Genomic DNA, 14067 nt, shown 5'->3' on the forward strand with positions numbered 1-14067 from the left:
GTCGGTGGTTCATCCCAGATGCTTTGATTCTCTCTTGCCTGGAAGTGTGGTCCTTCCTGTGGATTAGTCCCTGTATAAAAAAATCTCCCAGTGTCGTTAGGGAGAAAAGGCTGAGGCCCATGAGACAGAGGGCAACTTTAGACTCTCTCATGGGCCAAAGAAAATCTGCTGTTGGAAATCAGATGAGAGAGATCGGTTGGCCTGGAGCAGTTCAGGAATAAAGAATTGGGGGCCACTCTTTAATGATGAATGGAGGGAAAGAAGGGCGGCCCTTGTAGGAGAAAAGTGGTAGGAATAGCATAGGCACAGGAGAGACAGCAGGAGGGAGCCCTCAGTGTCTGGGGTTGGGGAGACACCTTGTTAAGGAGAACCAGATTTAAAGGAGAAGGCAGAAGCATCTCCAGGAATTCTCTTCCAGTTCTGTAATCTTTTCTGTCCTAATTATCATTTTACGTTCCTTGTGGAAGGGAACCAGAAAGAAAGAGGCATGTCCTTTATCCAGCAGCTATAACCAGTGATCCCCTAGAGGAGGGTTCTTGGAGGAGGAAGCACTTCTTAGAGGAGGAAGGCGTTGAGGTAATCCAGCCTGCAATGAGATTGCCTTAGGACTGGAGGAAGTGCGATGCCACCAGAGAAATTCCAAGGGAGTGCCAGCCCTCGGCTATGGAGGTTCACTTCCTTCATGTGACACAGGTATAAATGATCGGAAGCCTCTTAGCTGGAGACAGACTCCTAGGAGGCCAGAAGCATCAGCACTCCCTGAGCTCAGGTAAGAGCCCTTCCCCGACCTAGCTGCTATTGGCACAGTTCTGGGGCAGCCCACGTCTCCCACTCATTTACCCTGGTGTGTTCAGGGCCAGATCCGAAGGGCCCTTGCCATGAGGACAAAACCTCCTAGAGGACAGGGCATTGTCACGTCATCTTTATACTTCAGTCCCTAGCACAAGATTCAAGACAGTGGGTGCTCAATACATGCTGATCGAATTGTTGACTTTAACATCTCTTTACTATACACTCACTATGTTTAAGGCAACTAACATCACTGTTTATTTAAGATCAGTCGATCACTCACTATGTGCTAGGTGTATAAATCATGCATCATTTTATTTCAATGTCAAAACAAGTTTCTGGGGTAAGTTTAATTAGCACCATTTTGGGGCTAAGAAAACAAAACCCAGAGAGGTGAGTTGACTTGTCCAAGGTCACAGAGATGTAGGGTGACTAACTCATCCTGGTTTACCTGGGACTTTTCCAGTTTTAAAACTGAAAGCCCTGTGTCCTGGGACCCGGCTCGGTCCTGGGCAAACTGGGACAACCTGCACCAGTGGGAACTTGAAGAGCAGGCATGTGGACCCCGTTCTCCCGTCTCCAAAACCCTGCGTGCCCTCTGATCCTTTTGGGCGTGTGCGGTTTATTCCCTTTTCCTACATTTGGCCATGTCTCAGGAGGACAGGAACGTAGAATACTTCCAGCGTCTTGCCTGGCCCAAAGGAGAAGCTCCGTGAGTGGTCACGACTGTCAGTGCTGTGCCAAGCCGTGCTGCAGCCTGAGGCACGGGAGAGGTGTACACCCCTGCATGTGTGTTTTTATGTGTGTTATTTTTTCCAAAACATTAAAGTAGTTGAAAAATATTGAAAAATTTAAAAGGAGCTGTAGTACAACTCACAACATTATTTTAAATTTAAATATTTCATTTATGCCCCAAATAGAATTTATTATAATTTTACTTTCCTGGTTTTAAGGGAAGAAAACTTGTCACTAATATTTTTATCATATACTTTTGGGAAAAAATTAATCACTAAAGATACATAAAAACGCTAGATAGACAGATAGGTCGATGATCGATAGGTAGGAGTACTCAGTTTTCCTTTGGTCTTGGGTTCCAATATGTCTCAGCGTGGCACCAGCGGATTCTGTTTTATTTAAAATGCTGATATTTTGTTCGTCATGGATTTTTTCATTAATTTTGATAGTGCGTTAAAATATTATTTATCTTGATTACTGAGGCTTTTGGTGTCCCCTTAAATTTTGTGCCCAAGGTGAGTGCTTCACTCTCCTCACCCTAATCCCAGCCTGTTATCATCTTATCTTAAAACTCAGAGGACACCAGAAAATGCCCTCTTTCACAGAGCAGCTTCACCCCGAGAAGAACTGAGCTCCCTCCCTGCCTTTCTCCTCTTTCTTTTGGGATCGCTTACTTGACCTGCAGCCTGAGTTGCAGGGCCAGGAAAGCCTGGGGTCTTGGATTCGGCCGTGTGTACCTGACTACCGTCTTCCTGTAGAGGGGGCTGTGGAGCCCAGAGACCTCGGGAGGGAGGAGGAGCCTTAGGTGGAACTGGGCTAGCGCCCGCGGTATTTTGCCTTTCCCTGCCAGTAGGTCTGTTATGAAATCATTGCCTTTCTATCTGCCTTCGGGGCTGAAATAAATCTATAATCCCCAAATAACCCATGTGTTTTTGGTGGCTCAGCTAAAACTTCTCTGAAGTCCTCTTTCCCCCAGTTCCCCTGTGGGTTTAGGGGACCAGGAGGGTGAGCAACACGGGCATTCTGGAAGGAAAGACTCTGTACGTTATTTCGCCAAAACGAGTTTTGACATTTTCCCTGAAATGTCGTCCTCTGTCTATTCACTGCAAGTGCCTGCTGCTCCAGGCTTTGTGTGCCGGGCAATGACGACGGGGCTGGGGTGGGGACAGGATAAAGGAGCTGGGATCTGTAGCACCAACTCACACCCAGACCCTGAACAAGCACAGGAAGGGAAGGCTTCTCTTCCAGGAGGCTCAGCAGTTCTTCTTAGTAAGTTACATGAATGGGCCAGACCCTGGGAAGCCAGATAAAGCTATTAAGTTTCACTCTCAGGGGACACCTGGGAGAGGCTTGTCCCTGGTGACTGGGTTGGCTTCTTAAGGCACGAGATGGGGAAATCATTAAAGTCGGGCTCTTTCCTGTGAATCCCCAGCTCCCGTGGTCTCCAGATTGCAGCACAAGATGGACGGCTCTGGTCTTGCCCTCTGCCTTCTTGCTGCTGTGTTTTGCCTCTTCTGGACACCGTCTGCTGGGCTGAAGACACTCCATTTGGGAAGCTGTGTGATCACCACAAACCTTCAGGAAATGCGAAATGGATTTTCTGAGATACGGGACCGCGTGGTACGTGAGGGAGGCACCCCCCAACCTTGTGGCGGCCTCTCCTCTTCTCTCCTTGCCTTTCTCTGTCCCCCGGCAGCCCAGCGGTGTGATCACAGAAACAGGCAGGCTGGGGACTCCTCACCAGGAGGTTGCATCCCCAGGAATTTGAAGTGTTTTGGAGAGGGACACTGCGCACCAGGCTGTGACAAGGAGTGGATGAGAGGTCCTGGTGTCTGCGACCCCGGTAGCGGGACTGACCTGGCCTTTCTTGCCTTGCCTCCTTCTGTTTAGCAAGCTGAAGATGAGATCATTGACGTCAGAATCTTGAGGAAGATGGTGTCTTTGCAAGACACAGAGGTATGTGCTTGGCACATCCGAGTTCTGGGAGGAAATGGGATGGGGGGCCTCTGCCCCACCTGGGTCTTGTCACTGGACGCCCTCGCCACTTGTCCTCTGTGTAGCCTGCAGGTCAGTGCTGCCTCCTCCGCCATGTCCTGAGACTCTACCTGGACAAAGTCTTCAAAAACTACCAGACCCCTGACCACCACATCCTCCGGAAGCTCAGCAGTCTTGCCAACTCTTTTCTTACCATTAAGAAGGACCTGCGGCTGTGTGTGAGTAAGGGTCTGGGGTAAAGGGATTTATCTCAGCACATAACTTCCATGACTTAGCAACCAAACTCTTTCTTACCTCCATTTAATGGAGGGAAAAACTGAGTCCAAAAGTGCTAATGACCCGTGTTGAGCCATGTGCTTAGGTAATAAGAATTCAGTTTTATTGACTTTTGGGTAATATGCTCCATGTAAAAAGCCTTAAGAACTATAAAATGCTAGCTATTTGATGTTAATGATAATTACCTATTCTCCATGAAGTTATGCTTTTCCTGTTGGCGAGGCATCCTGCAGTGTCCTAGTGCGACCTGTGTCCAGGCAGCCAGTCAGCAGGCCACTGGACTCAATCTTGAAATAGGGTGTGAACAGGACCTGGAAATCCAATCCTCCCTTCCCATGGGTGCTCTCCGGGAGGGAGCTAGACCAGAGCTGGGGCCGGGGGTGCAGGCCGGACAGGACATGCTGATCACAAGCTCCTTCAGCGCCTCCTGTTTCTAAAAAGAAGCAACGAGCTCCATATTCGAGCCCTAAAAGCTGACTTCCTCTTCTAGCTGATGACTAGTTTAGTGATCCCAAAAGATGAAATCTGGAAGGCTGTTCTGTAGGCATGGAATAGCTACGGGAACACGGGTGGAAGAGTAGAATTCTCCCCGACTTCTTGTCGATGGCAATGGCAGGAAATCAGAATCTTTAACAAAGTCTCTCATTCTTTGGCATTCTTTTTAGCATGACCGTATGACATGCCCTTGTTGGGAGGAAGCAATGGAGAAATACAGCCGGATTCTGAGTCACTTCGAAGAGGTATATGCGTTTTGGCCTTTGTTGGGATGAGTATGTTTTCAGAACTGAGATTGCAGATGAATATTCACATTGGTAGAAATCCTGTAGTCAGTCCTTAGGTTAATAGCCCTCTGAGATCATGTGGACTATCCCTCTGTTTTAACCAGGGACACTCATTCAGGCTCAAGAAGGGGTACTGTCCCCAGAAGATGCTCTGAGAATCGAAAGGGAAGGGCCATGATTCCATCAAGTCTCTCCAGAGACTTCTGGATCTTCTAGCTGCATAAGCAAGTGGGAGTAGTTTTCCAGCATTCATACACTTATACATACCCTCAAAAACAGTCACTCACGATTTCACACACGCCGGTGCCACACTGTTTCTCACCTCAGTGCCTTTGCACGTCTGCCAGGAAAGCCAGGAATTCACTCCTCACTGACTAATTCCTACTCATCCTTTAAGACTCAGCCTAGGCATCATCCCAACGGAGGCACTGGCTGTTTCTCTGAGTTAGGTGTCACCCTGTGGGGACCTCATCATCTATTTACCGTACTACATTTTAATTGTTGTGTTCTGCCTGTCTCCCTTGCTCAACTATGAGACTATGAATTCCCTGTGGGTGAGGATTGTGCCATTCATCTCTGAATCTCTAGCCAGCCCACTGCTTAACACCATAAATATTTGTTCAATTGAAGTATGCACAGTAGGCAGCCCCTACACACACACACACACACACACACACACACACACACACAGACCTTTCTCAAAAAAACAGCCTAATTACTCTGATCTCTGGGATTCAAGAGACTTGGTTTGTAGTCCCAATTTTGCTATCCAGGCCTCAGTTTCCCTCTGTAAGCCTATGGTGATGGACTGAGTAATTCTCCTTCTTCTTATGAGATCTTGAGTTTCCATAACTTCTTTCAAACTCTTCATCTTGAAAAGAACGCTCTGCTTACAATCCCTAACAAACCCGCCAATGAAAGGAGAGGATTACCCCAGGAGCGCATGTTGTCTCTTTATGATTCGCTCACCACATAAGTATGTTTCTTTCAGCTTAAGCCTCGGGAAGCGGTGGTGAAGGCTTTGGGAGAGCTCGACATTCTCCTGCGATGGATGGAGGAGGCGGAATAGGAAAAGGATGACACGGCTGAGTGTATTCCTGGCCAAGAGTCCCAGCCCTTAGTCCATGTGGAAGCAGGACCCCAAAACACCATCTCTTTGTTTTGTAATTTAGTGCTGGTCACTGTGTACCTTATTTATTTATTATTGGTTTCTTTATTGTGGTTGTCTTCATGTGTCCCCATTCTTAATCTAGATCACGGTTTTATAAGATTTTAGTAACATCTTTTCTACTGTTGGATATATTTATCAGTTAACATTTTTATTTATTTTTGCTATTTAACTTATTTTTGTACTTGATGTAAGACTTTCTAAAAAAAATTCCTGGATTATATTTATAGCCTGACTAGAGCATCTCACGTATTTCCGTACAGTAAACAAACTCTATAAATTCTAGAGGAGCAGCTCAGGGGGTTATTGGTTTTTATCAAATTAAGGACATCTTTACTGATGCCAGTGCTCTCTGAGAACCAATGGCTACTCCGTGTGGGTCGTGCAAGAAGTTCCGCAGTGAAATTGCAGCCTTGTCTTACAGTTATTGACCACACTACCCAACTCCCCAAACCCATGCTTGCGTGTCTTCCAGCTGTGAAATCCTGTACGGCCAAGCTGTATTTCTACAAATAAAGTTTGCTTTGCATACTATCTGCTTGGAGTTTGAAAATGCTCATGGGGGCTGGCCCGGTGGCACAGTGGTTGGGTTTGCATGTTCTGCTTCTCAGCGGCCCGGGGTTCGCCAGTTCGGATCCCCGGTGCAGACATGGCACCGCTTGGCAAAAGAGCCATGCTGTGGTAGGCGTCCCACATATAAAGTAGAGGAAGATGGGCACAGATGTTAGCTTAGGGCCAGTCTTCCCCAGCAACAAAAAAGGAGGATTGGCAGTAGTTAGCTCAGGGCTAATCTTCCTCAAAAAAAAAAAACAGAAAGAAAGAAAGAAAAAAGAAAATGCTTCTGGAGCAGAAACAATGGTGGGGGTGAGCTTGAATCTCATATCGCCCAGGGTCCTCTTGTTCCTGTGGGGAAGAAAGATGCGAGTGGGAACCTGGGCCCTCTCTCTCCTGTTGAATGCACTCCCAGCTCTGTCTCTTGATTCCCTCACGTCTCTGATGTCCACATAAAGGGACTGTGACTGAGTGAGGGGCTTCGCCATCCCTGCTTTGACCTCATTGGCTTTGAGTGCCAGCGTCTGTCTACCCTGGGTTTCCTTCTCACTTCAGGTTCTCGTGCTTTCACATCAGGGGTCTTGGTTGCAACACAAATTACACCAGTGGGCAGGAGGCTCAATTACAAGGGTGAAGGGCATACAGGAGCGAAGTGCAGTTACTGGGCCTACCCTGGGGGGTGCAGGAACTATCTTTTGAGACCCTCCAATTTGGGATTCTGTGTAGCCCCAGGGTCTAGGTAGTTCCTGGATCAAGTCTTTGTCTTTGTGACCAGCTAACAGGTCAGTGTTCTCTTTCTGAGCCCCTTTCACTCCGAGCTGCCCCGGGCAAAAGGAGGCAGATTCTGGCCTGGGTTGCTTGCGTCCTCCCTCCCTCTTCACTCTGAACGGCACCCCCACTTAGCAGTTTAGTTGTCCTAATTTCAAGAACAGCAGACACGCTGAGGCCCTGGCTCCTGCACAGAACTCTCTTTACTGCCTCTGGTTTCTGCTTCCAGCCCTCAGTCTGGGCCCTGGTTTGTTTAAACTATTTCATTGACTTTTTTCCTCATTATACAAGTAGCAACCACACAACAGAGAAAATTTGGAAAATACAGAGAAATGTAAAGAAGAAAATTAAAATCCTACTACTCACGAATAACTACGCAAACATTTAGGTGTGTTTTTCCCATATCCTTTTTCCTTGATTCAAATCATGGCTCTGCTCTCATTACCTGAGTGATTTCGGCTGTAAAACTTAACCTTCCTGGAATTTAGTTTCTTCCTCTGGAAAAGAGGACGATAATCTCTACCTTTCACGGTGATGGAAAAGATGGTCTTTTATATTCCTTTGAAAAGAAGGCATTTTCTGCTTTCATGTTCCCCATTATAATCACCCGTTTCCTATCAGATTTTGATCTCATCTCAGCCCTCTTCTGTCAGATGTTCCAGTTGTGTGTCTCCTGGTTTTCTCTGACCTGGCTGACAAGCCGCTTGGCTTCAGCTCTCAAGGAATAGTTGAGAAGTCAACGTCACTGAACTCAGTGGTAAAATTAGAACCTCCCCCTCCAGGAGACATTGGTGGCAATGAGGAGGCTGGTGTTACCTGCCGAGGGTGTGTGTCTGCCTGGTGAGTGTGTCTGAGGTTGACTCACAGAGCTGAGGAGGAAGCGCCTTAGTTTGTTTCCCGAGAGGGATCTGTGACTCTTCTGAAACTCGGGGCCCTGGGAAGCCTTGGTCTTCTGGGACTTCGTGTTACCATGTTACCGTTGACTCGTTACCTCGTTGCCTGTCTATTCCCCTCCCCTGCAGGACCCATCTCGTCCTCCAAGTCGTTGGTCTCTTCTCTGCTTGACCTACCACAGTACCAATAATGCGGAATTCAGCAGTGGAGAGGTCCAGCCAGGTTAGGGGTTAAGGAAAAACTTCACGAAGGTGCGGCCGTTGAGGGACAGCCCCTAAAGAATGGTTTACGCTTGTCACTTCCAATTCAAGAATTAAAATAACTGTTGTCATTTGTTAAGTACTTAGCATGTGCCAGTCACTGTACTGGGAACTTCACATACATTCACATACACATCCTTAAAACAACCCTGGGAGGTAGGTAGTATTACTATCAGTTTGCAAATGATGATGTGCTCAGAGACGGTATGAAATTTGTGGAGGTGTTACAGCTAATATGGGAGTTGAGTGTGGGCACTCTGATACCCCAGCCCTATATGCTTTCCTGCCCCACTGTCCTCTCTCCCAACAATGACGTCTGTGCTCAGAAGCCCAGCAGGAAGGAATGAGGAGCTTTGGCTTCATAGAGACGTGAATTTTCACTCACTACCTTGGACAAGCAACATAACCACCCTCAGTTTTTTCATCTGTAAAGTGGGGATTATACTGCTTACCAGATGGTCGATGTGAGGACTAAATGCGACTGTAATAGCTGACTTGTACAAGTGCTTATTGTGTATCAGGTGCCATTCCACTGCAGGTGTCTGCTTGTTGAATTTGCACAAGAACATGAAGAGATAGACTCCGTTGCTATTTCTATCTTACAGATGAGGAAACTGAAGACCGTAACGTAAAATACCTTGTTCAAGTTCACACAGCTAGCAACGGTGGGCTTGAAGTACAAAGCCAGTAGGCAGACTGGAGAACCGTGCATTTGATCACTTTGCTTTGCTGACTGGCTGGAACGCCCAGCACACAGAAAGCGCGGGATCAGCAGAGGCTCTGCTGATAGTGGTTCTGCCTGGAGAGGAGAGCGATGAGCCTTCCTGCCAAGTCGCAGCTCTATTAACTTCCCGGCACAACTTATCTCCATGACGCCTGTGTGGAACTTCACTTTTCCCTGGGTCTAAACCTTGTCTCCTTAATAAGCAGGACGTAAGTTCCTTTGGAGGTGATAAGACAAATATGCTAAACCTCAGGTTGACCTGTCAGCTCTGGTTATTCTTAGCTGTTAGATCCTGGATAAGCCACTCTGCTTCTCTGGGCCTCAGTTCCACCTCAGAGAGATTGAATATACAAATGGACAATGGCCAGATTACCTATGAAAATAGAACTCGGATCCATAATTGGCAGCAACCAGCCCGGAAACCAACCCATTATCGACAGTAACCAGCTCAGAAAGCCAGTCTGCTATCTATAAGTCAGACTTGTACGAAGTCAGACCACTATCTCTAGCAACCATCCTAGGAAGTCAAACTGTAACCCCTGTAGCAATCTGCCCCAAGTGGCCAGGACTTGATTAATAAATGACAGCTTCACTAATTTTTATCTCCACTTCCAACTTAGCATGAGGCAGAAAAAGCCAAATACGCACACCTAACCAACCACATGGCATACCCTGCTTCTAGCTAGCCCTGACAGTTTCCCCAGCCCAGCAGCCTCCAATCAAGGCAGACCTGAGGCCTCCTTTTTCTCTCCTGTAAAGCTGTCACACTCTGCAGACACGTAAGTGATGGTGGCTGACCTCCTTGCTATAGCAAGCTCTGAATAAATAGCCTTTGCCTGTTCTCCTTTGGTTGGTCTTCATTTATTCCACACTGCATTTGTAAGATGGAAGAATTGGAACAGATGATTCTGAATTCTAGAAGCTGGATGCGATACCACTGTCTCAGGGGGTCAGAGGTGGCTGCTACTGCCTTCCATTGCTGGAAGAGATTTGCATGGTTCCTGTATCACCAGTTTTGGATTCAGAATATGAGGGGAACACATCTGGTTGGGCAGGACTAGGTGATCCCCGGGATGACAGGGAGGCTGGACAAGCCTTCCATCTGATGGAAGGTGGGCTCCTTCTCAGAAGGAGGGACGTCTCCCAAACCTAGGAATGAAATCCAGATGTGGGGTGACTCAAAAGAATACAAAAAGTCTGTCATATCTCTCGTTCCCATCATGGCATGGGGTTGCCCAAATTCCCTATTTTCAGGGATTCTAGCCTTCTCTAACATAGTCCAGTGTAACTTGTCTGCCCAGCCCTCTCCCACACAGATGGAGAGCGAATGTGCCTTGCTCCTGCTGGACAAGTTCCTGGAGGACAGGGCTGTGTCTTTTCAGCTTCCTAGCCTACCCTATCTCAGGACAGCATAACAGTACATTATTGATAAAGACTCAATTCAAAAGCAAGAGAAGGGAATGTGTTTAAAAGGAATAAAATTTTTTAAACTAAATAAAATTGCTCTTTCTATGTATGTGGCCCTCAGCTAGTTTTTTTCCTGAGTTAAAGGCTTTGGCTTTTGCTAGAAAACAGATAATCCACCCTGCAGAGTGGGCCTTGCCAACAGGTGGCAGCGGAATAAATGCGGAAAGACTGAATGCAGCCGCTCCCTTATTTCACTGGGAGGAGGAAACGGGACACTCCAGTTCAACCCAACTGTCAGGAGCACAATGAGTCAATCACTTAACGGGAAGAGGGTAGGACTCGGAGACGGAGACGTGGCAGCAGGAAGCTGTGGATTACAGCCTGAGCGCTAACATCTTTCCGAGCTCAGTCTTTGTTAAAGTGGGCAAGAACATACAGATCACTTTACTGGGTAATCAGAGCTCAGAGAAGGAAAGCGGCTTGCCAAAGGTTACGCAGTGAGTTAGGCAGAGTTGGATTTAAGACTTGGATGCCCGTACTTCTAGGACCAGCAAATCTCGATTCAATTCAAAAAGAAATAAAAGTCATGCAGATTGAAAATGAAGAAGTGAAACTGTCCTTATTCATAGGTGACATGCTCATCTAGGTAGAAATATTCAACAGAATCTACAAAAAGCTGCTGGAACTAATAAGAAAGTGTCATCTAGTAGGAGAATACAAGATCAATACGCAAAGATCAATGGTATTTCCGTATACCAGCAACACACAATTGGAACTTGAAAGTAAAAAAATACGATTTACAATAGCATCAAAAATTTTGAAATACTTAGGGATAAATCAAGCACAAAAGATGTAAAGATCTCTACACTGGAAACTGCATATCGTGGCTGGGAGGGGTGAGAAATGGTCTACATAATGGAGATGGATGCCATAGTCATGGGGGGAAGTCTCAGTATTATTAAGATGTCAGTTCTCCCCAAATTGATCTATAAATTCAATGCAATCACAACAAAATTCCAGTAGTCTTTTTTAGTTAGAAATTGACAAATTGACTTTATAATTCATATGAAAATGCAACAGACATAAAATAGTCAAAATAACTTTGATAAAGAACAAAATTGGAGGATTATTAATATCTGATTTCAAGACTTATGTAAAGCTATGACAATCAAGACAGTGTGGTATTGATATAAAAATAGACTAATCGATCAATGAAACAAAACAGAAAGTCCAGAAAAAGACCCATACATATATGGGCAATTGATTTTCGATGAAAGCGCAAAAGCAGTTCAGCGGACATAAAATAGTTTTTTCAAGAAATGGTGCTAAAACTATTGGAAAAAAATGAACCTTGACCCTTACCTTACTCCGTATATAAAAATTAACTCAAAATGGACCATAGATCTAGATGTATAATCTGTAACTATAAAACCGCTTAAAAGAACTCCTATGAAAGAAAACCTGAGAAAAAACCTTTGTCACTTTAAGTTAGCCAACGAGGTCTTAGATATGACACCAAAAGCAGAATCCATAAAACATCAAATTGATAGATCGGACTTCATTAAATTTAAACATTTCTGCTCTTCAAAAGACACCTAAGAAAGTGAAAAGACAAGCCATAGTCTGGAAGCGAGTATTTGCAAATTCTGCATATGAAAAAGGACTAATGTCCAGAAAATATAAAGAATACTCAAAACTCGGTTATAAGAAAAATAGCCCCATTGAAAAAAACGGGCAGAAGACTTGAACAGACATCAAAGAAGATACATAGATGACAAAAAAAAAAAGTACATGAAAAGGTGCTTGACATCGTTTGTCATTAGTTAAATGTAAATTAAAACTACAACGAGATACCACATGACACCTATTAGAACGGCTAAAATTAAACAGATTGACCGTGCCAGGCGCTGAGGGGGCTGTGGAGGGACTGAGACATCAATCCTGCTATCGGGAATGCGAAATCATACCACCGCTTTGAAAACAGTTTGGCAGTTTCTTAAAAAGTTAAGCAAACATCTGCCATATGGCCCAGTCATTCCGTTCCTAGGTATTTACCCAAGAGAAAGGAAAGCATATGTCCATAGTCTTGTACACAAATGTTCATGGCAGCTTATTTTTAAGAGCCAAAAATCTGAAACAACCTAGAAGTCCACCAACAAATGAATGGTTAAACAAACTGTGGTGGATATGTTCATCGTCTTGATGGTGGTGATGGTTTTACAGGTGAGCAGATATGCCAAAACTTATCAAATTGTTCATTTCAAATGCTATTATTATTATTATTATTATTCTTGGTGTGGAAGATTCACCCTGAGTCAACATCTGTTTCCAGTCTTCCCCTATTTTGCATGTGGGTCGCTGCCTCAGCATTTCTGACGAGCGATGCACATCTGCACCTGGGATCCGAACCCGCGAACCCTGGCAGCCAATGAAAGCGCACTGAACTTAACCACTATGCCACGGTCTGTCCCCAAATTGTGCATTTTAATATATAGATTAAACTACTGATATATAATTATCAGTAAAGCTGCTTAAAAAATAATTCAAATTCAAGGCAATTTTTCTTTCTAGGCATTGTGGAGGTTACAGGAATAAAGAGAGTGAAGTTGTTAGGGCAAGTTACTGTGCAGCAAAATAAATCCCAATGTAATTAAGGAAAGATAACCATGTGGGAGCCCAGAGAAGGCTTTCTGAAGGAGCGAACTTGGATTAGACCTCAAAGGATGAGCAAGGATGCCAGCGAGTGGCGTGAAAAGACAAAAGACCTTATGTCCTGCTAACTCAGGAAAGTGGCTCAACCTCATGCTAATGCCAATATTCCCTGACACATGTATAGCATATAGCAGTTTAAAATACTTTTATTTAACTTATTTATGTCCCACTCCCATCAAAGTGATTTAGAGTGGCTTATAAAGATACAACAAGATTTAAGGGAAATAGATGAAAAACCTGGAATACAGACAAGACAATGAAGTTGAGCTAAGATTCTTCCACAAAGGAATGTCAACAGGTTCTGAATCGTAACTTGCTAGAAAGATCAAATTTGGCTCTGAGCTTTCTAGAGGCTAGAACAAAGAGGGAAAGAGGATTATTACAAAACCCACTGAAGACTTTGTCCAGGTTGTGTCATTCGAGCCTCATGGAGCCCGCACAGTAGGTCTGTCTCTCCTGCCAACGGCAGAGTGCAGTGATTTTCTGAAGCTGTTGAGAGTTGAACGCTGTTGGGGAGCTGGTGGATCTGTGGAAGTGTGTTCCTTCTCATTTCTTCTCCTCATCAAGGAGGAACACCTGATGGCTTTTAAAGGAAAGTTTTCACTGAAAAGAATTCAAGACAAGTTGGAAAAATCAGGAAATATGAAAAAAACCTCTTTGAAGGTATTGGAGAGATAACCAAACAGGCATAATTATAGGGTCAAGATTTGGGAGCTGGAAATCCAGAGAAGTGAGCCCAGCACTGGGGACCAATTTTCCCCAACAGAGGTCATTTAAACAGAAAAGTTGATGGAAGGTTGGGAGACTGAGAAGATTTACAGAACTTTCTAGGAACTTACAGTATTGGGGCTACAACAATCAGTGCTCAGAGACTGCAGAGGGGCCCTAGTAACCTCCCTGCCAAGCTCCGGGTTAGATTCCAAAGTGCTCCCCCCGAGGAATCATGGCAATCCATAAATAGACTGGCTCTAACAGGGACAGAAAATCAGCCTTGAGTCATCTCAA

General features: G+C 45.2%; 1 protein-coding gene across 1 annotated transcript; it reads left to right on the forward strand.

The window, feature by feature from the left end:
* Nucleotides 1–2959: 2959 nt before the first annotated feature.
* IL20 (interleukin 20) lies at nucleotides 2960–6277 on the forward strand. Its single transcript, XM_014739439.3, has 5 exons — nucleotides 2960–3144; nucleotides 3415–3480; nucleotides 3585–3737; nucleotides 4461–4535; nucleotides 5569–6277. Exons 1-5 carry the CDS (start codon nucleotides 2986–2988, stop codon nucleotides 5644–5646), a joined length of 531 nt encoding a protein of 176 aa, XP_014594925.2. The 5' UTR covers nucleotides 2960–2985; the 3' UTR covers nucleotides 5647–6277.
* Nucleotides 6278–14067: the final 7790 nt, after the last annotated feature.

This window comes from Equus caballus, chromosome 5 (genome assembly GCF_041296265.1).
Source record: "Equus caballus isolate H_3958 breed thoroughbred chromosome 5, TB-T2T, whole genome shotgun sequence".
Classification (NCBI taxonomy): domain Eukaryota; kingdom Metazoa; phylum Chordata; class Mammalia; order Perissodactyla; family Equidae; genus Equus; species Equus caballus.

What these genes read in the sequence shown, in the direction of transcription:
- IL20 (XM_014739439.3), top strand. Translation starts at nt 2,986, where the DNA reads ATGGACGGCTCTGGTCTTGCCCTCTGCCTTCTTGCTGCTGTGTTTTGC. An exon ending in AGAAGGACCTGCGGCTGTGT is followed by an intron (nt 3,738 to 4,460) that starts GTGAGTAAGGGT and finishes CATTCTTTTTAG; the next exon opens with CATGACCGTATGACATGCCC. An exon ending in TTCTGAGTCACTTCGAAGAG is followed by an intron (nt 4,536 to 5,568) that starts GTATATGCGTTT and finishes TGTTTCTTTCAG; the next exon opens with CTTAAGCCTCGGGAAGCGGT.